The sequence below is a fragment of the Eretmochelys imbricata genome, chromosome 2 (genome assembly GCF_965152235.1).
Source record: "Eretmochelys imbricata isolate rEreImb1 chromosome 2, rEreImb1.hap1, whole genome shotgun sequence".
Lineage (NCBI taxonomy): Eukaryota > Metazoa > Chordata > Testudines > Cheloniidae > Eretmochelys > Eretmochelys imbricata.
The window spans coordinates 33,040,370-33,060,605 of NC_135573.1; the positions used below are offsets into that span (position 1 = coordinate 33,040,370).

General features: G+C 44.6%; 1 protein-coding gene across 2 annotated transcripts in view; it reads left to right on the plus strand.

The window, feature by feature from the left end:
* Positions 1-2,219: 2,219 nt before the first annotated feature.
* RSPO2 (R-spondin 2) overlaps positions 2,220-20,236 on the plus strand; it is a 169,969-nt gene continuing 151,952 nt past the window's right edge. For both annotated transcript variants that reach the window (XM_077808858.1, XM_077808859.1), the window contains exon 1: positions 2,220-2,313. In XM_077808858.1, coding sequence (XP_077664984.1) covers positions 2,220-2,313 — 94 coding nt within the window. The remainder of the gene's footprint in view (positions 2,314-20,236) is intronic.

Sequence of the window (20,236 nt, forward strand, 5' to 3'; positions counted from 1 at the left end):
TAGCTCACCTTAAGTGATCACTCTCATTACAGTGTGTATGGTAACACCCATTGTTTCATGTTCTCTATGTATATAAATCTCCCCACTGTATTTTCCACTGAATGCATCCGATGAAGTGAGCTGTAGCTCACGAGAGCTTATGCTCAAATAAATTGGTTAGTCTCTAAGGTGCCACAAGTCCTCCTTTTCTTTTGACTTTAGTGAGGCTCCCTTCAGACATGGAAGTGTGCCTCTGCAAAACAACTTGCAGGATCAGGGCCTAATTTACTGAAAATCTTGAGTCAGCCAGAGATTGTTTTTATAATGCACCTGGAACATCAAGTGATACTTAATTTTCCCTTGGAGACTTTCACCCGGTAAGCAGTTTGCAGGAGGCAAAGACCACAAGACAAAGAAGATGAACCTGGTTTTTGGGATACTGAACGAATGGAGAGAAAGAGGAAGAGATGAACAAGGATTTTAGTCTGGGGAAGAATGGGGAACAGATGAAGCTGGGTTGAGTACATTGTAGACCAGGAGATACTCTGGGTTTAAGGACTTGGGAGGAGGGGCTGTAGGAAAAGCTCCAGGATTGTATAGAGATTTGAAGCATTATGCAAAGCGCATTGACACAAAGGAGAGAATTTCTATTGACTTAAAGGGCTTTGGATCCTTCCCTTGCAAGGGGCTCCAGGCCCTAGAAGCCCCAGAGGAAGGGGTGGAGGAGATGGTCTACCAGGCTATAGGACCCTGCCTGGGGCTTCAGTACATAGGCAGAGGAATTGGAAATTCATTGTGGTGTCGACTGGCAACAGTTGCCGAGGCCAGAAAAGAGAGACAAAGCTGAAATGTGAAAGGCAGTTACAGTGTGGCCAACATCTGCCCACAACCCCAAGCAGCAGGCTCCTGGGGGGAGCTACCAGGCTTTGGAGAGGAGCAGGAGAGGAGAGGTGGATCTTGCATTGGGGCCTTGCGGAGGAAGAGAGCCTCTAGGCCAGCGGTGTCCAATATGTTCGCCACTAGCCACATGTGGCTAATAGGCTACTGAATTGTGGCTAATGCGAGTGGCTTTTTTTATCATGTGGCTTTTTTTATAATGTGGCTAATAAGAAAAATTCAAAACCACCAGTGTGGCTAGCAGCGAATTTCTATTGGACACCGCTGCTCTAGGCTGAGGACTTTGCCGTTCAAGCCCCGGGGAGGGAGGGAGGGAGGGAGGCAGCCCGGCATAGGGCTTTAGGACCCTGAGGCACCACAGCGCCCCGCGGCGCTAGGACCTGGCGGAAGGGGCGCGGGGGCCGCTCCGAGATGCTGTGGACCACAGCACCACCTACTTACTGCAGCCTCCGGCCCCCAGCGCATCCCTCTGGCGCGCCCCGGCTGCGGAGGGCGAGGGCGAGTCTGCCCCGCCGGACAGCCCCCACGTCACAGCCGGAGCGCGGGGATAAAAGGGCCGGGAGGCGAGGCGCAGCCGGACTCGTGGGGCGGCAGCGCCCCTGGTTGCTCCCCAGCAGAGGCGGGGGGCTGGCGAGGGGCACGTTGCAAAAGCCGCCGCTTCTCCTCCCGGCCAGGCAGCCGCGCCGGCCGCCCCGCGGAGCCCCCGCGCCCCTCAGCGGAGCGGCTCCCAAACTTCGCCTGCCCACGTGTTGCTGGCGGAGTCCCGGGGAGCCGAGGGGCGCCGCTTCCTTGACCCGCGGCCGGTGCCGCTGGAGGGGCTGCTCGGCGGCTTGCTCGGCGCTGAAGGTACGGACCGTGCGCCAGAGCCTGCCCCGAGGGGCGCCGGGCTCCTGCCCCGCCAGTCCCCCGGTGGGGGGCAGACAAAAGAGCCCGGCGTTGCCTTGGCACACCGAGCCCCGGCCGAGCCTGCCGGGCGCTCCCTGAGTGCAGCCACCTGGGGCAGAGCTGGGGCTCGTGGCGGGTCGTCCCCGCGCCGCTCCGTGTTGCCATCCCCGTGGCCTCGGGGCAGGCAGGGAGGGTGGGACTAACCCCCCGTCCCCCCTCACACACACACATAACCACCCCTCTCTGCGCCTTGTCTGCAGATCAAAGGAGATGCTGGGAGCTGCTGCCAGTTCGCAGCGCCTGGCCAGGGGCGCGGCAGGCGGGTGGTGACTCCGCAGCCGGAGCGGACCCTACCGCCGCTCAGCCTGGCACCGCCGCTACCCCCGGCGCCTGCCCCAGCCCCGCCAGCCGACCGATTTGCCCCCTCTGAGAGAAGCTGCCCACCCTCGCCGCCCAGGATGCGGTTTCGCCTCTTCTCCTTTGCCTTGCTCGTCCTGAACTGCATGGATTACAGCCACGGCCAAGCCAGCCGCTGGAGACGCAGCAAAAGAGGTCAGTAGCGTGGCACCCACCGCTGCCCCGGGGCTGCGCGGCCGGCCGGCGGCTGCCGCCCCCCTGCCTAGCTGGCTCCGGGTCCGTGCACTGGGGGGGAGCGCCTGTCCAGCACGCGCGGCCGGGGACCGGCCAGCCCCCGGGGAGGCGGGAGTGTGCGCTGGCGGCGCTGCGCAGCCTTAGCCTAAAAGTGACTTATTGGGGAGCAACAATTGCCTCCTGCCCGCTCCCCGAGCTGGCCCAGGAGGTGCAGTCGCTCTCGCCCTCCCCACTGAGCTCGCCCTCCCGGCTGCCAGGCAGGTGGATTAAAACCCCATCGACAGAAGGCACCGCCTCAGCTGCCCTGCCTTGAGTCCCCCGCCCCCCAGTGCCCTCGGAGCTGCGCTAACTCGCAGAGAAACCCCGTGGGCTGGTTGGTCCCAAACGGAGGAAATCCCCGTTTGCACGTGGGGAGTTGAAAATCCCAGCCGACCTGCGTTGGTCAGCGAGAGCTGTGGGACCGGGCGCTGAACGTGGCTCTCTGCTGGGGGGGGACACATCGTGCTGAAACTGGGGATCGGCGCTGTAAGCTGCGACCCCCGGTTTGCCGGGGCGGGGTTCTATTTAGAATAGGGTGGATTGGGTACCGGGAGCCCGTCAGTGAAAGGGGCGCGTTGCGTGTGTGATGCGACTGCCCATCCCAGCACCAACGGGACTGGATCCAGGGACAGGACATTAGATGGTCTGGTGAACAGAGCAGCAGTGAATCTAGAAGCCGCAGGTCCATTGATCGCCATGTGATCTAGATTCACCTGCACAGTCCTATTCCAGCGCTCACTCCCCGCTGCTGAATGACCCAGCGATAGCCAGTGGGTAACCGCCTGTGTGCGAGCGAGCGAGCCCTCTCCCCTTGGGACCTGAAAGAACCAGGTTATTGATTGTCCGCGTCGTAATTTCATGCAACGTCTCCCGCAGCCCCAGAGACTCCCCTTTGTCCCAGGAGATAGTCTTGATAGCGCTTCTGATTCTAGATCAATAGGTCCCGACTCTTCCCCTGCCCAGCCTGGGAGGTGATCTGTTTATAACGGGCTTTATGGAGAAATATTCCTGCCTCTGGCTCTCCTGGGGGCAGCGCTTCTGCCCGCCTCTCACTGCTCTGTTAAACTGTTCTCACTTCAGCCCTTTGCCAAGCGGATGCAGCACTTCTCAGTCCCGAGTACGCCTGAGCTCCTTTTACAGAGGGGATCTGGTCTTATGCCTATGGTGATTAGTTGCACATGGTAAATTATTCTACCCTTAAGAAGTTATTACCTTGCATATATCTACAACTACTAATGAGCTTGTATTTACCACTGGAAGTAAACTACTTTGTCATTTACCCTGTAAATTGGTTTTAAACCAGTCAAAGTTTTTTACACTATACTGTTACGGATGACTGGTTTATAACTAGGAAAGGGATTTTTTTAGCTGAAAAAAAAAAAGATCTAAATATGTTTCAGGGATTAAAATAGGATTTTGTTAAGTACATATTTGTTTAGGTTGGGAGTCATTAAATCCAGTTTAGAGTCTTGTTTCCTCATTATATTGTCCCAAGGAATGTTTTGGGCACTTTATAATGTAAGGTTTCAGAGTAGCAGCCTGTTAGTCTGTATCCACAAAAAGAAAAGGAGGACTTGTGGCACCTTAGAGACTAACAAATTTATTTGAGCATAAGCTTTCATTTCAGATGCATCCAATGAAGTGAGCTGTAGCTCATGAAAGCTTATGAAAGCTCATGAAAGCTTATGCTCAAATAAATTTGTTAGTACTCCTTTTCTTTTTTTATATGTAAGGAGATTGATAACTGATTTTGGCACACATTTGTTTTTATAAATCAATTTAAGGAGTTTTAAGTGGGACCCTTGCTTTTTAAATAGTGAGTTTCTTGAAGTACACATTACGGACACACAGGGAGATGATTTTGTATGAGAAATGCATTTTAGAGAATTATCACAAAGTCCTAATTTGTTTTGCTTCCAAATATTGGAGGTTTTCAAAAATTGGAATTGCTGGAGATTAGTTATTGGTGTTGTGGAATATGTCATTACAGCACCCATGTGGACAAAAGTGTTACTGCATCTTCGCTCCAAATTCAGTTGTTTTTTCTGAGTCTTGCCCTCATCTAGAACTATAGGTATCTAAATTTAAGTAGTTATATTGGTTTTCCCTTTCCCCACTCTTCACCCCCACCCATAGTTAAGAACAACAGAAAATCTGGTAATTCAGCTACTACTCACATTTCATAAGACATTGTAATCAAAAGGTTATTGGTAAACCTGTTAACATCTCCAGTACTTAGCAAATATAAGCCCTAATAAAACTGCAAAGCAGAAGAGGCTTATACTTTCAGGCACACGTAGACTTCTGAGTGGGTCAAAATTACATAGTAAAATGATTTAGTTCTAATGTTTTCCCAACAGATGGTTTGCAGAATTAAATTTTTGTATGCGTGGCTAAAACTGCAGCAGTCCTTTAAAGTGACCAGACTGACTATCTGTGCTAACAAAGGATATACTGTGTCTTTAATTAAATGTGGAACTACTTAGAGTGCTGGCTAGACAGTGGAGAGTGATAGCAGTATTTCTGCTTTACAGCACAGCTTAAGGATTGCATTGTGGGAGTATAGAAATGAATAGAGATCTAACTTGAGTTGCATGAATTGTCCCCCTACAAAAACTTAAGCTGGTTTTAATTGATCTCATGTTCACTGATTGATCTTAGACCAATTGTTGTACTTGCTGGATAACTGGCTTTCACAAAGGAGATTGATTTAAATTAGTTTCTTGATGGACATTTGATTACTCGCAAAATAACATTGGTATTGACAGTTGACTTACTGGATCCGTTTTGTGCTATCACCTAAGGCTTTCATTTTTGACCGAAGAGAATGCAATATAGTTTCAGTTGATAAACTTTAAAGAAATAAAAGTGGCTGATAAGAGCTGAAGGCAAGATCTGTGAATATATTTGAAATTATAATTGACATTTATCATGCAACATACAGACTGAAGTAATGTCTGAGTTCAGGATTCAAAATTCCTGTAATTTCACAATTTTTCCATTTCTCATCTGTAAATAATCAGGCATTCACTGTGGGGTACTGGCAGTTAGAACTTTTCTGGCATTCTATTATGTATATTATGTGATCTCAGATGCTCCATTATATAGTTTTCCTAATGAAATAAAATTCTTGGCATAGATCATTTCTCCTATGCAGTAGGAATCAATTGCATCCAGTTTGGAATGTCAAGCAAATCTACCATATTAACTGATTTTTAAAAAAAGCATTTTAAAAATCTGGACAATGACCTGTGGTTCTGCATTTCTGTGCATAGGAAATGGGATTTATAGCTAGCATATTCCAGGAGAGAATAGTAAATCCTGGAGAAGGCTGATCATATGTTTTCCTTCCTCCTTCTCCCCGTTTCCCATCCCAGAACAAATTATGTAACATAATACAATAAAAGTGGATGAAAAATTTGAGGTTTATATTTTGATTCCTAACAGGCATTGATTTCATGTTGTTAGTCAATTAAACAATATAAAATAAACAGGTCACATCAGAAATGTATTCTTTAAATTCCTCAAAATCAAGAGATTTCTATTAGTGCAACAGGAAAAAAAAGTTATAAATAAACATACCTAACTTACACTGTCATTACTCTACACTTAATAGTTTTCTGCTGTGGCACTAAAATATTATTTGCTACAGTTAATTCATATCAATACTCTTATTTTCAGAGTGGGAAGTCTTTGTCCAAGGGTGTCTCAAAGCTAGGATTTACTAGGAAGATTGTTTACTCTTCCTGCAGAAACTGTTTTAAAACCTATTTTAAAGTAATATAGGTGGAACACCAGTAGACTAATCTTGTATACCAAAGTATCTTCTTTCCTTTTCTTGATCTGGAAGTCATAATTGAATTTTGCAATTCTCTTGGATACTTAATTACCTAAGTGCTTGCTTTTACACTGGTCTTATAATGCCTTGGCTTGTTTTCAGGTCCCTATTCCTAGCTCCCTTAGTGGTCACCAAGCTTGCCTTGTGCACCTTACCAATTGCAGCCAGTGTCTTGGTAATACCTCTTTGGGTCGAGCAGTTTGTTGCATTATGCATATGAGTGAATATCCAGCATCAGGGACATGTGAGAGATCAAAAGCTTCAAACCAAAATTATCTTAAAACATCTAGGAACAGTATCCTTACTTACAGGATGAGGGATTGGGTTCTGGAAAGCAGTGACTCTGAAAAGGACTTAGTGGTCATTATAGATAACCAAGCTATAATGTGATGCTGTGACAAAAAGTCTAATATGGTACTTGGATGTATTAATAGGCAAATACTGAACAGTAATAGGGAGCTGATGCTACCTATAACAGCCAAGAGCGCAGTGGCTATGGCACTCAATTAGGATGTGGGAGACTGAGGTTCAAGTCCCTCCTCTGAATCATGAAAAACCTGGAAAGATCATGGTTTCATCCTGATGCAAAATGGGAAAAATTCTGAACTTGAACTTTTTTCTTTAAATGGCAGCAAGAGACGTTTAAGTTGGACATTAGTAAAAACTTCCTAACTGGACATTTTTAAGAGCAGGTTAGACAAAACACCTGTCATGGGTGGCCTAGATAATACATAGCCCTGCCATGAGTGCAGGAGACTGGACTAGAAGACCTCTCAAGGTCCCTTCCAGTACTATGATTCTATGACTATCCTTACAGGATTGGTGAGACCACTACTGGAATGTTGCATACAGTTCTCATGTCTATACTCTAAAAAGAGTTATGGAAAAATTAGAGAGGGCTAAAATAAAAGCTACAAGAATAAGTTGTTGTCTGGAAAATATACGTTGAGAAGAAGCTCAATATATTTAGCTTATCAAAGAGAAGGTTGAGGCAATGTGGCTATAATCACCAATACAAGGAGAAGATATCTGATTCTAGAGGGCTCTTTAATCTAGCAAGCAAAAGCATAACAAAACTAGAAAACGGTGGCTAGAAATTAAAGTCAACAAAGTTCAAATTGAAAACAAGGTTAACATTTTAACAGTGAAGGTAACCACTGGGATGTGGAAGATTCTTCCTCACTTTGAGTCTTTAAACCAACATTGGATGTCTTTCTAAAAGAGATGCTCTTGTTCAGCTACAAATTGTTGAGCTGGGTGAAATCTATGTGCTGTGTTATGCAGGATGTCTGGTTAGATGATCATAGTGACCCTTCTGGCCTTAAAATTATGAAAAACAAGTCACCTTCTATCTTTGACTTCTGAGTACAAAACATACCTAGGTCTGAGGCTACATCCAGACTGGCTGGGTAAGTTACTCGGCTGGGTAAGTCAGATTCTTAGGCCTGGTCTATACTACAAACTTAGGTCAACGTACGCCACCTTATGTTGACATAATAATGTATGCGTCTACACTACCCGGTCTCTTTCTGCTGACCTAACTTGCCTGTAAAGTTGACTTGATTACTCCACCTCCACGAGAGGCGTAGTGCTTAATTCAATGTTGATGGGTCGCCAGAGAGGCATTGTAGACACAATGCTGTGTAAGTCGAGTGAATTGGCCTCTAGAAGGTATCCCACAATGCTCTACTGTGATCACTCTGGAGATCGTTTTCAACTCTGCTGCACAGCAGCCATGTACAGAGGAAACAGCCCCTCTCCTGTTAAAATCCCAGGGACTTTTGAATTCCCATTTCCTCTTTGATTAGCATGGAGAACTTGCCAACCCAGCTAATCATGGCGACTCAATGCCCGAAATGTGCTGCAGCCTGGAATACACAGGAGGTGGGATCTTATAGGTCTGTGGGGAGAAGAGTCTGTGCAGGCACAGCTCCGATCCAACTGAAGAAATGTAGACATCAATGAAAAGATTGCGCATGGGGAAGAAGGGCTACACCAGGGACACACAGCCGTGCTGCGTGAAAATCAAAGAACTCGGCAGGTGCACCAGAAGACAAGGGAGGCGAACAGTCATTCTGATTCTGCACCACAGACATGCTGCTTCTACAATGAGCTGCATGTGATTCTCGGTGGTGACCCCACCACTACCCCCAAATGCAGTGTGGATTTCTCCCAGGTGTCTGAGTTCTGGGCCACCTCAGGCAACAATGAGGAGGACGTTCTGGGTGAGGAAGAGGAGGAGGAGAAAGGGAGACAGGCAAGAGGTGGATCCATTTTCTTCCAGAGCTATTTTTAACCCTGGAGCCCAGACAGTTGCAGGAAAGCATTGTGGCTGAGCATGATGCCAAGGAAGGCACTTCTGGTGAGTATGCAATTCCAATCAAACTATAGGGCTTATATGGTCTTATATTTTATGTTTAATCTGAAAAAAAAGTGAGCTGCAGTGGGCATCTGCTTCCCAGTGGCTGCTCCAGCTAGGCAGGGGGTGCTCCCTGCATTCCCCCCCCAGGTAAAAGACCGTGCACAGGGATGGCCCGGGAATCCTCCATGGAGATCTCTAGGAAACTTTCATGGAGGTACTCTGTCATCCTTTGCAGATGGTTTCTGGGGAGGGCTGCCTTATTTCTTCCACTATAGTGGAACACTTTCCCATGCCACTCCAATATTAACTTTGCTGGCATCATTGTGGTACACAGCATAGCAGCATGAGGACCAAGTCAGTATCCAGACGCTTACAGCATCTGCTCCCTTGCCACCTCTGTTACCCTTAGAAAACTGATATCACACAGGGTCACGCAGGGGAGATGGTGGAAGTTTTCATTACAAGGGCTCGTACTGGAAACAATAGAGAATGTGATCCACCACATATGGTGACTTCTGGGTCCCTCAGCCACACTTTCCCTAACATGCTGATGGTTTGGTTGGCAGGGGTCTGCCAGATTCTGCAAGTCCAGGGCGACTATTACCATCAACGTTAAGGGAAGGGGGGTGGGATTCCTGTGTTCTCTCATGGCTGCAAACCATCCCTCCCCTGGAGCCACCTCAGATGAAGACCACAATTTGGAAGGCTTAATGCTGGTCCCAGGTCTCAGAGCAACATCCATGCCAGGGGTTATTGTCCATCTGCTCACCTGTTCTCCCGACGTGGGTTTTCCACAAGTTGCAGCCCAAGCTTCTGAGCCATGCTCACCATGACTGGAACAGCAAACCAGTTTGTTGAATAGCTAGGGATTCTGATTATGTTCTGGTTTGCACTTGAGTGTAGTAATGGGAGTGTTTTTTAAGTAGCAACGTTGTACAGCGAGTTGTCTGTAATGCTCACAACAAGAGTGCACAGCTGAGCAGGTCCATGCTTCTCAGGCTATGTTGTATGCATAGTTAAGCCGGGCTTTCGAAAAAAGGCATGAGAAAAGTATGGGTTGTTTGCCATTGATATCAGGGTAGGTAGGGAGGGAGAAAACTGCATCTTGGGAGGCCAAAGCCATGTTCCTATTCCCCCCTGTGACAATGTTTTGGTCCCATGTGGCATTGCAAGCCCTTCCCAAAACCCCCCTGTTCCCCGCGGCTAGTTGCACTGTGGGATAGCTACCCATGGTGCAGTGCTCTATGCATCAATGCAAGTGCTGCTAGTGAGGATACACTCCACTGACACAATGAGTGTGGTGTGGACATGCGCCACCGACTTCATTACTGTGGGGCAGGATGTCGACTTACATTAAGTCAATTTAACTTTGTAGTGTAGACATGCCCTTAGTTGCAGTAGAGAAAAATCAGAAGATCAGGGATCTGTTTTTTTATAACATTGATTACAAGAGAACTCTAGCTACGTTTTCTGGAATTGAGGTGTTTCCTTGAAAAAAGCAGGCATAGTAGTTTTTCTTAATCAAGCAGCACAGGTTGCTTTTGCACAGATCTAGTGAAGTGGTTCTCAAACTTTTCCATACTGTGACCCTATGTTATAGCAGGAAAAAAGTTTTAGGACATTGTGCCCCCCAACTTCTATTAAATAGGGAGGCTGGTCACAACCCCCTGAAACTTGGTTGTGATTCTCCCTGATTGAGAACCCATAAGAACACAAGCACATAAGAATGGCCATACTGGGTGAGACCAAAGGTCCATCTATCCCAGTATCCTCGCTTCCGACAGTGGCCAATGCCAGATGCCCCAGAGGGAATGAACAGAACAGGTAATCATCAAGTGATCCATCCCGTCACCCATTCCTTCTTGGACCAGATCCTGTGCTCAGCTTAGGACTAAATCAAGAATTGCCTCTCCTTTTGTGGGTTTCAGAACTAGCTGCTCCAAGAAGCAGTCATTTAACCCATGATCAACCCATGATCTAGTGTGTAGTAACTGATTAGCTGATTGGGATTACGAGTCTGCATCAGCTTTAACTTTGTGTCTTTATAAAACTTGAGTCACAGAATTTATATATGAGTCATATATATATATGAAAGAATAGAGTAAGGTGAAATCAAAATTCTGTGGCTCAAGTTATATAAACTTAAAGCCTAAATCATCTTCACAAATTGGTGTAGAGGGTGGGAAGGTTGGTGACATAGGAGAAGGCTATGCTTGGAGCTTGACCAATCCATTTTAGGGAGTGAGTGTGAAGCTTTAATGGCAATTTTGTCAGAATCTGCTTTCATATCTATTAAGCTTTCAGCCCTGGAGGTTGCAAAGAAAACATTGCAAACACGAATCAAGGATGAACTGATGAAGTGCTTGGGTAACAGCCGTGTTTCAGAGTAACAGCCGTGTTAGTCTGTATTCGCAAAAAGAAAAGGAGTACTTGTGGCACCTTAGAGACTAACCAATTTATCTGAGCATGAGCTTTCGGAAGTGCTGTTTCTCTAACTGTGCAGACTTGACTGTTTCAGCTCACCCTGATGCTTCGAGACTTGCCAACCTACCCCAGAATGAGATGTGACCAGTCTCATCAGTTTTCAATACTGATATTCAGAATCTGAGGAGCTGTGAAACTGAGATGAATCAGGCTGGTTTCTCACTGCTGCTGCTTGGAAAAGCTGACAGCAACAGTGTCAGGCTCTGGAGATATGTATTAGGATGAAAAATAAGGTTGGTTGAAGTGTAAAGTAGTGCCAGCCCTCCTCTGCATCTTTGTAGCAGCCAGGAGGCTCTGTGATGAGTGGGTGGGTGGGTTCTTTTGACAGACTGAAGCTTCAGATTTCAACACACCTACTAGTTGGAGGCTGGCATGAAAGCTAAGCCCTAAGTATGGAAGGGAGACAACCCCTCTAACTGCCTTAGGACCCTTGGGATTTCACAAGAATCTGACTTAGCTTCAGGTACATATCAGATTTTTTTTCTCCAGAGATTAAGGGGATTTCTGACAGCCTCCAAGGCCATCACCAGGGTGTGAGAAGCTAATCCCACCCCCTGACCTTGGATAGTTCTGTCTCGGACATCTCAAATTCTAAGATGCACGTGTGACTCTGATCTCCAATTACCAAACTGTGGTCAATGGAGCACTTGCTGGTCACACAGTGCTGGCTTCTCTTTGTGACGATGCTCAGATACTACAGTGATAAAAATAAATTGATTCATGTAACTTTGCTTTAATCTTATCTAGTCTTAAATACGCTTTTGTTAAAAGTCTAAATAATTGTCCCAAATTTTGTTTAGTGTGTATGGAATGGGAAAGGTTGGTGATTGCCTTTCCCAGATTTTCCTCTTTATATCAAGAGTTGTTCCACTTAAAGGACATAAATAAAAAAGATAAAATGGGTGGCATGGGGAGGGAAGAGAAGGCTACCTAAAAGAAAGCAGAAGGAAACAATTAATATCCTAAATATCTAGATCATATGATGGCAAAGGGAGGAGAGATGCCCATCAAACAATCCTCTATTAAGTTGTGGCCCACAATATAGAAGAAGTTTGAGGTCCCCTGATCCAGTATAATAACATAGGTTCCTGGAACAACATTTTGGTGCCTTCATAGTTTGCAGACTCTGGAAATCAATACCTAAATCAATTAAATATCCCCTTTCTCAAAATATTTAATCAATTGCAGCCAAATACTCAGTGCAGCTATAAGCTTTTGCCCTTTAACTTCTGATTTTTTTTAAAAAAAGCTTATGCTGTACTCTTACTCTCTTCCCTTTCTATCAGATAAACTGATTGTGTGATAGAATGACTTCAACAAATTATACCTAGTGTTTACAACAATCTTATACAGTTTCATAATTATGTTTCAGAGTAAATGAAAACATTCTTTTGACTGAATTATGAACACTTATGGATGAAGATAACAGAAAACTTCATATATAGTTGCTATAGGATTAAAGGTGTCTTTAATTCTATTTAAGAAATTCAAACCCCTATAAACAGGAAATTAATATTTGTCTACAAATAAGCCAGAGTGGATGGATTAGGGAGTGGTTAGTACCGGACTCTGGTCCACTGGATTCTGTCCCTTTTTAGCTAAATTTCCAGATTTTTCTTCTTTATTATCTGAAGAATTTTTCTACTTACAAATGTAAACACACTGCACAAGTTATGTGTGAAGAGAAGGGAGTATTGTAGGAAAAGTGTTGCTAAAGAAGTATAGAAAGAAACAGTATAGCAATTTCAACTTTTAGACCCTATGTATACTAGGTGTCTTTTGTACCAGTGCAGCTCCTTTGGTGTAAACCCCTCAATGTAGACAATCTACAGCAGTTAAAACAAGATCTGTACTGGGAAATGTACCCTGGTAACATACTGGGATTAGCTACACCAGTGCAACCCCATGTTGCTCTAGTCCATGGTGTCTACAATAAGAATTTGTGGTGTTATAGCTACACTGGCACAAACTTACCAAGCCCTTAGCATTGCTCCAAGTGGATGTGCTGGATGGAGTATGTCATCACAACTATAGCTCTGATCCATTTCAGTCTAGGCTTGTATAATGAGGACTTCTAGTTTCTGCCATGTATTACCACAAGATCTGTAATGGCTATTATACACTTTCATACAAATCCACTGACATATTTACCTAAAGAATCTACTAGCGAGTCTGCAGAAAAACTTCTGCCTATTTATTCTTTCTCTTCGGATGTTATGTTCTGAAGCCCTTGTACTTTTTTTAAGGTACATCTTAAAATTGCTGCCCTTTTCCCCAAACCCACCCCCTCCCATGATGATCTAGCTACTCTCCCCTATGTTTCATTCCTGTGGATGGTCATCTTTAGATAGGAGCGCAGAAGTCATGCAGCTAATTTCTTTCTTCCATTCAGCAAAGCCCCTTTTGGGACAGCTTGGCAGCCTAGTCTTTCTCTCATGACAGCAGCTGAATGATAGGAAAGACCTTCAGACCAGATATGGGCCCTGAACTTTCATAAAGTTTGGATCTGAACATTGTGGCTTGGACCCTGCTTTCTCATAGTTAATGGGGAGAATTCAGGAAATCACAAGGGGGTGTTCTTATCACCTTGCCACCTATAAAGGTTGTTGCTCATCAAGGTCCATGTTAATATAAACCTTAACATTCTGCTTTATCCATATGCTGAGGTGCTGCCATAGGCTGAAGTAGTTAATGCCTGTGCTTTGTCATGGCAATTGATCAGCTACTGCATCTTGAGGAGATCTCAGTTCTGCATATTGTTGTGAGCTCAAGATATTTTTCTCAATGCAACATTGCTAGCTAGTGAACAGCAGTGATTCCAAGGATGCTGTGATGACAGTGGGTTGTGGTTTCTTTGTTGTGATGATGAAATGCTACAGAATTACGAGAGGTCACCTCCATTTTTTTTCATTCAATACACTCTTTATTGAACTCTCCCCATGATGCACCTGATTTCAAAGACTTCTTCAGAACTGAGGCTCAGTAAAAAGGAAAATCTGTGACTAAAATTTTTAAGAAACCGATTGGGGTTTTTTTGTATTAAAGTTATTACAGTAACTTTTGGTTCTTCTAGAATGTGTTTAGAGAAAATGTTTAAATTGATGCAAGTTTATTTTTTTCACTCAAATATTACAGCAGCAAAAACCTCATTGTAATCTGAGTGGGACTTGTGTGTTATGAGACTCTGTATAGAATATATTCCAAATGTTAGTTAAGAATATTATAATTTTCTGTATTACTGTAATGCCCATGAGGCCCATTGCGCTAGGCACTGTGCAGACTCATAGTGAAAGATAGCTCTGCCCTGAAGAGTAAATAGACAAGACAGCCATAGTGTGGGAGGGGAAACAGAGGCACAAAGAGATGTTGTGACTTGGCCATCATCATGCAGTAGATCAGTGGCAGAGCCAGGGAATAGAACGCAGGTCTCCTGACTCCCAGTTCATAGCCATATCCACTGAATCACACTGCCTTCCTGCTTTAAAATGTCATTATAGTGCAAGCCTCAATTTGAAACTGCAGAATTCTGGCGTGACTATATTTCTGTCAGCGGACGTGGAAAAGGGGGAGTGATGGTTGTGTCCGCTGTATAATTTCCACCCTGCTCTCCCATGTGTGCACACACTCTTCTTTTAACCCTGCAGAGGCTTTCTAGTGGTTACTCCAGAGAAATCTGGCTCAGCTTGTTTTTGGGGAGGCAGGAAGGAGAGGAGCTATATTTCTCCTCTCCTCAGGTATGGATATCATCTGTGCCTAATTCATCTGTGCTTCATTAACCATAGGTCTTGTCTGCAGTGCTCTCAGACAGTGGTTTTGTTCTTGGTGATTGCTAACTTGGGTCTTCTTAGACCCACTCACCCTTGGGGAATATGAGAGAGGCAGAGGGGCATCCTGGAGAGCCTCTGGGGTTTCTTACTCTGGGGAATCCCCAGGGTACAAAGGTTTGGGAAGCTGAACTCTCTGCAGCTTCATAATTCTCCTAGCCCCTTTGTAGGAAACACTGACAACCTCATGTTTCCTGGTCTCTGGGAGGAGGGAGGGAGGGAACAGGAACTCCCAATTCTGTCACTTCCCCTCAGCAAGAATTTAGGTCCAACACAGTTCCCGGAATATGCCCCTCCTTTTTTCATACATGAACCAAAAAGGCAAAGTTTGGAAAAAACAGAAGTAGAATCTTAAGGGAAATTAAAAAACAAAATGAAAAGAAAGTGAAGGTGGAAAGAGGAGTTGATCTGAGTGACCTGGGCTGTTGAGCTTATCCCTGATTTTCCACATGTCCCAGGAGCTCTGCTTCCCACCTTACTACCTAGCTTTTACATAAGCTTTTCCGTCCTCTGTTTCTTCTTTCCCCATTGAACACTTCATAATACACTCAGTGACACACTGTGAGTGAAATGGCCAAGGTGTTGGGCCCGATTCCGAGCTTCCTCCCTCTGGGGTAAATCCGGACTGATTTTAGGGGAATTACATTAGCAGTAATACCAGCGTTAGTTAGATCAGAATGAGGCATGCTGTGTTCCTTGTAACTTTTAAATGGTGCTTCTGTGCATTGTGTATTGCAGTGCTCTTGTAGTGTCAGACATGCTGAGATCCAACCAAAAAGGCTGAAAGCTGGGCAATGCTCTTAAATAAGAGTTGGAGTTCACTTGAGAACCCAAATTCTCATTTTCATTCTTTCCAGTTCTATTTCCATCAGACTCCTGGAAAAAAATCTAGCAGCCTCCAACTTCTATTTTACTTATGGTAACGTTAGCAGCAGCATAAATACATGTAGGTTCCCCCCCCCCCAACTTTTGGAGAAGGATTGTAATGTGACCCTTCTAAACCTGAATCCTAAAACAGACTTGGTCTCACATTGTTTTCTCTTAATAGCTTTCCAAGCAGCTACTAAGTGAAACTACTGCATGTTCGTCCTGGTGTAATCTGAGGCTCACTGGGTAAAATAACAGTCTGTGCTACTTAAACACACTCTGGAAGGCTTAAGGAGGAGAGGAAAGAAAATATTTGAGGAGATCAACTGGATGTGGTCGAATACAAGTAACGTCACCTGAGAAGGATTAGAGCTTGCCAAAGCTTGACCTGAATGAGAGACCTCCATTTAGGTCTTGTGTTCCTACCAGATCAGCTGCTGGTAGTCTTTCCATGGGCAGTTTTCTACCAGCAATCAAACAATGAAAGGGTCCAGTGATTTGCTTGGCTTCAATGTCTCAGCTGCAGTAAAGTTAAAAAAAAAAATCAAAAAAAAAATCCCAGTTTAACATTCTTCCTCCTTATTAGCTGCAGCTGGCTCTTTCTAATTAGAAAAGTCTTAACATTTTTTCATTTACACTCTGTGGCTTTTATCCTCACTTAGAGCTCAGTGTGTGCTCTCTAACTGATCAAGCATTACATGTGTAGTTCATATGTTTAGCTTTGCGTTGCCTCAGAATATACTTGTATTGGCACTTTACGCTTTAAAACTCCACTTTAGAGTCCAACTGAAAATGTAGAGTACAGTGGCTATTCAGAACAGTGCAATATCAATGGTTGTCTTCCCCCTCACCCCCTGTAATCTACCTGTAAGTGCTTCAAGCCCATGTGTTTAATGTGTAGTCCCTATAAAGATGCCAACTCCTTAGTATAGACCTTGCACTTCTAGAGTGCCTTCTACTGGAGGATCTCAAAGTCTTTTTCCAGCACCTCTGTGATGGAGGGGGAGGATCAGTTACAAAGGTGGAAGCTGAGGCTCAGGAAGCAAGGCCGGCTCCAGGCACCAGCTTTCCAAGCAGGTGCTTAGGGCGGCATTCAGAATGGGGTGGCAGTCCGTGTCCCGTGGTGGCAATTAGGTGGCAGCTCCGCCACTCTGCTCACTGCGGAGGCTTTTGGGTGGCAGCTCCGCCACTCTTCCAGGCACAGCGGCAATTCGGCAGCAGCTCCACCGCTGTTGTGGAGGCAGCAATTTGGCGGCGACTGCTTTGGGCAGCAAAATTGGTAGAGCTGCCCCTGTGAGGAAGGTAAAGGCCTGATTATTTTTTTCCCCATAGGTGCTGAGGAATGGGAACTGCAGATGCTCAGTCCCTCTGAAAAATCAAGTTGCAAGTGTCACTTACCTAGAGCAGGTCAAAAAACGGGAAATATTTGTATATAGCTATCAAGAAAATCTAGAGTTTTCATAATTAACCATGGCAGAACAGGAACGGCATACTACGGCCATTGGGAGCTGTGCGTGGCTGTACCTGCAGACGCTCAGGTAAACAAAGTGTCTCACGGCCTGACAGGAGCTTACCCTGAATAAGCCGCAAACTAAGTTTGGGAACCCCTGGACTAGGTGGACTATGGGTCTGGTCCATTATGGCAATTCCTGTGTAATTGTTTTGTGAAAAAAGATCGAAATTAAGGAAACTTTAACTAACTCTAGATTTTGCCAATTTCAGCACATAATTACTTACCACTTTAGAATGTGCTTGCAATCAGTGGCCAAACCTGAGAGAAATGACCCACGCTGTAGGAGGAAAGGACACACCATTTCAAATTTTAAAATGCTGTGGAGGAATCATTTATTTCTCCTAAAGGTTTATATTGAAACAATTTATTGTTGGAGCCATTTATTTGGTGATATCCTTCTTTCCTATTTATATCTCATTTCTAGCCAAATTTCCTGGCTTTTAGATTCTGGTAAACCATTTAGCTGCTTCATTTAACCATTCAGGGTCTGTCTACACTTGGAGCTGGGGGTGTGATTCTCCGCTGCAGGAGTCATACTTGTGCTAGATCTTGTTGAGCTAGCGCACTAAAAACAGAGTGTAGCTATGGCCATGCAGGCTGCAGGATGGGCTAGCTGCCCTGAGCATGAGCCTGTCAGACGGTAGGCACAGATCTGGGGCAGCTAGCACATTTTATCACACACTCTGCTGCAGCTACACTTGATTTTTAGTGCCCTGGCTTGACAAGAGTTAGCACGAGTATGTCTCCTACAGCTGGGAATCAAACCCCACAACTCCCAAGTGTAGATGTACCCACAGTACGATGAAGGTTATTTTTTCTTTGCAAACTAAATATTAATTACAGTATTTAAAAACTACACTCCATCCCTCGCTACCCTCAGCAGTAACAATGTAATAATCCCTTAGATGTTCCATTGTATGGGATAACTTCTGATTGTTTTAGATACTAGTGTTTAACTAAAGGAGAAATTTAATTAGCTGAACAGTTGTTTATGTTCAAATATATCCTAGAGTGATTACTACATTTGTAATTTGATACTACAGTTTACAGCTTTACTTAAATATCTTGAGTGGTTTAGTGGTAACAATAAGACATTTGGAGTCAAGATGGAAAAAGCCAAAATTACCAGAAGAGCTGGTCATTAAATTCAGAATTTAAAAATTTTCCAACCCCTGAAAAAGCATGAATTTTCCATGAAATCTTTGTTTTTAAAAAAATACCTTTATTTTTTGACCAGCTCTGTTGAACAAATCTGCTGTTTACTTTTGCTCTGTGGCCTCGGACAAGTCAGAAAGGGCCTGATTTTTCAGAAGTACTGAGAATTTGCAACGCCAGTGGAACTGCGGATGCTTTGCACATCTGTTAGTCAGGCTCTAAATCTCAGTGCCTCAGTTCTACATTTGTAAAATAAGGATGATAATATGTGCCTCTCCCACAGTGGTAGTGTGAGGCTTAGTTAAACTATTGTAGTGTGCCTTGATTTCCTTGGATGAAGGGTACTATAGAATTAGGAAAGTATATTTATACTTCTGTTGTATAACTCCCTAAAAACTATGTGGATATCTTAATATTTTAAAACAGCATGTTAAAAGCAACTTACAGAGAGCCTCATTTCTCAGCACTACATTCTGGAAAAAGCAAGTGCCTGGTATCTGAAAACAAGGAACCAAGGAGGGTCAAAGTCTCTGCCCTTTATCTCAGAGATGTTTCATAGGAATCAGATTTCAGAGTAACAGCCGTGTTAGTCTGTATTCGCAAAAAGAAAAGGAGTACTTGTGGCACCTTAGAGACTAACCAATTTATTTGAGCATGAGCTTTCGTGAGCTACAGCTCACTTCATCAGATGCATACCGTGGAAACTGCAGCAGACTTTATATATACACAGAGAATATGAAAAAATACCTCCTCCCACCCCACTGTCCTGCTGGTAATAGCTTATCTAAAGTAATCATCAGGTTAGGCCATTTCCAGCACAAATCCAGGTTTTCTCACCCTCCACCCCCCTACACAAATTCACTCTCCTGCTGGTGATAGCCCATCCAAAGTGACAACTCTTTACACAATGTGCATGATAATCAAGTTAGGCCATTTCCTGCACAAATCCAGGTTCTCTCACTCCCTCACCCCCCTCCAAAAACCCACCCCCATACACACACAAACTCACTCTCCTGCTGGTAATAGCTCATCCAAACTGACCACTCTCCAAGTTTAAATCCCAGTTAAACCAGAACATCTGGGGGGGGGGGTAGGAAAAAACAAGAGGAAATAGGCTACCTTGCATAATGACTTTCCTGCTCCCAGCCATTTCCAGCTCTTCTGGTTCAGGGTGTATATACATTGATAATGCAGGATAGATTTTAAGGACACAAATGAGTTTCATATTTTCCATCTTGTCTCTAAAATTCACCTTTTCCCCTCCACGCTTACTGCTAAAACCATGGTGTCTCTCTCTTCTTGACTATTGTAATCTTTCTCAGTGCCACTCCCCTCCCCTCACAGTTTACCTAGGACTCTACGGCTAAAATAATCTTGGTCTTCTGCCACTCCAATCTCATTAGCTCCCTTTTCCCTCATGGAATCATAACTGTCACTGGTTTTCTCTCTCCTCCTTTATCAAATTCAAGCTTCTTTCCTGAGACACTGTGCAGCTTCACCCCTACTTATCCCTTTCTCCTCATCTTCCTATGTCACTTCTCACTCCTTATTTTCTTCAGAGGAGTGCTCCATAGCTCTGAGGTTACAGCACGGGCCTGTAAAGCACTGGTCATGTGTAGAGCTTGCTAAAATGCTATTTTGTGAAAAATGGCATTTTGTCAGGAAATTTTTATTTTGGTTAATGTTTTCCAGGTTTTTTTTGGTCAAAAAACTGTTTTTGTGTGGGGAGGGGGCGGCGGAGGGTGTGTATGTGTAAAATTCCAATAGTTGTCTTTTAAAAACTTTTGACACTTTGAAATTTC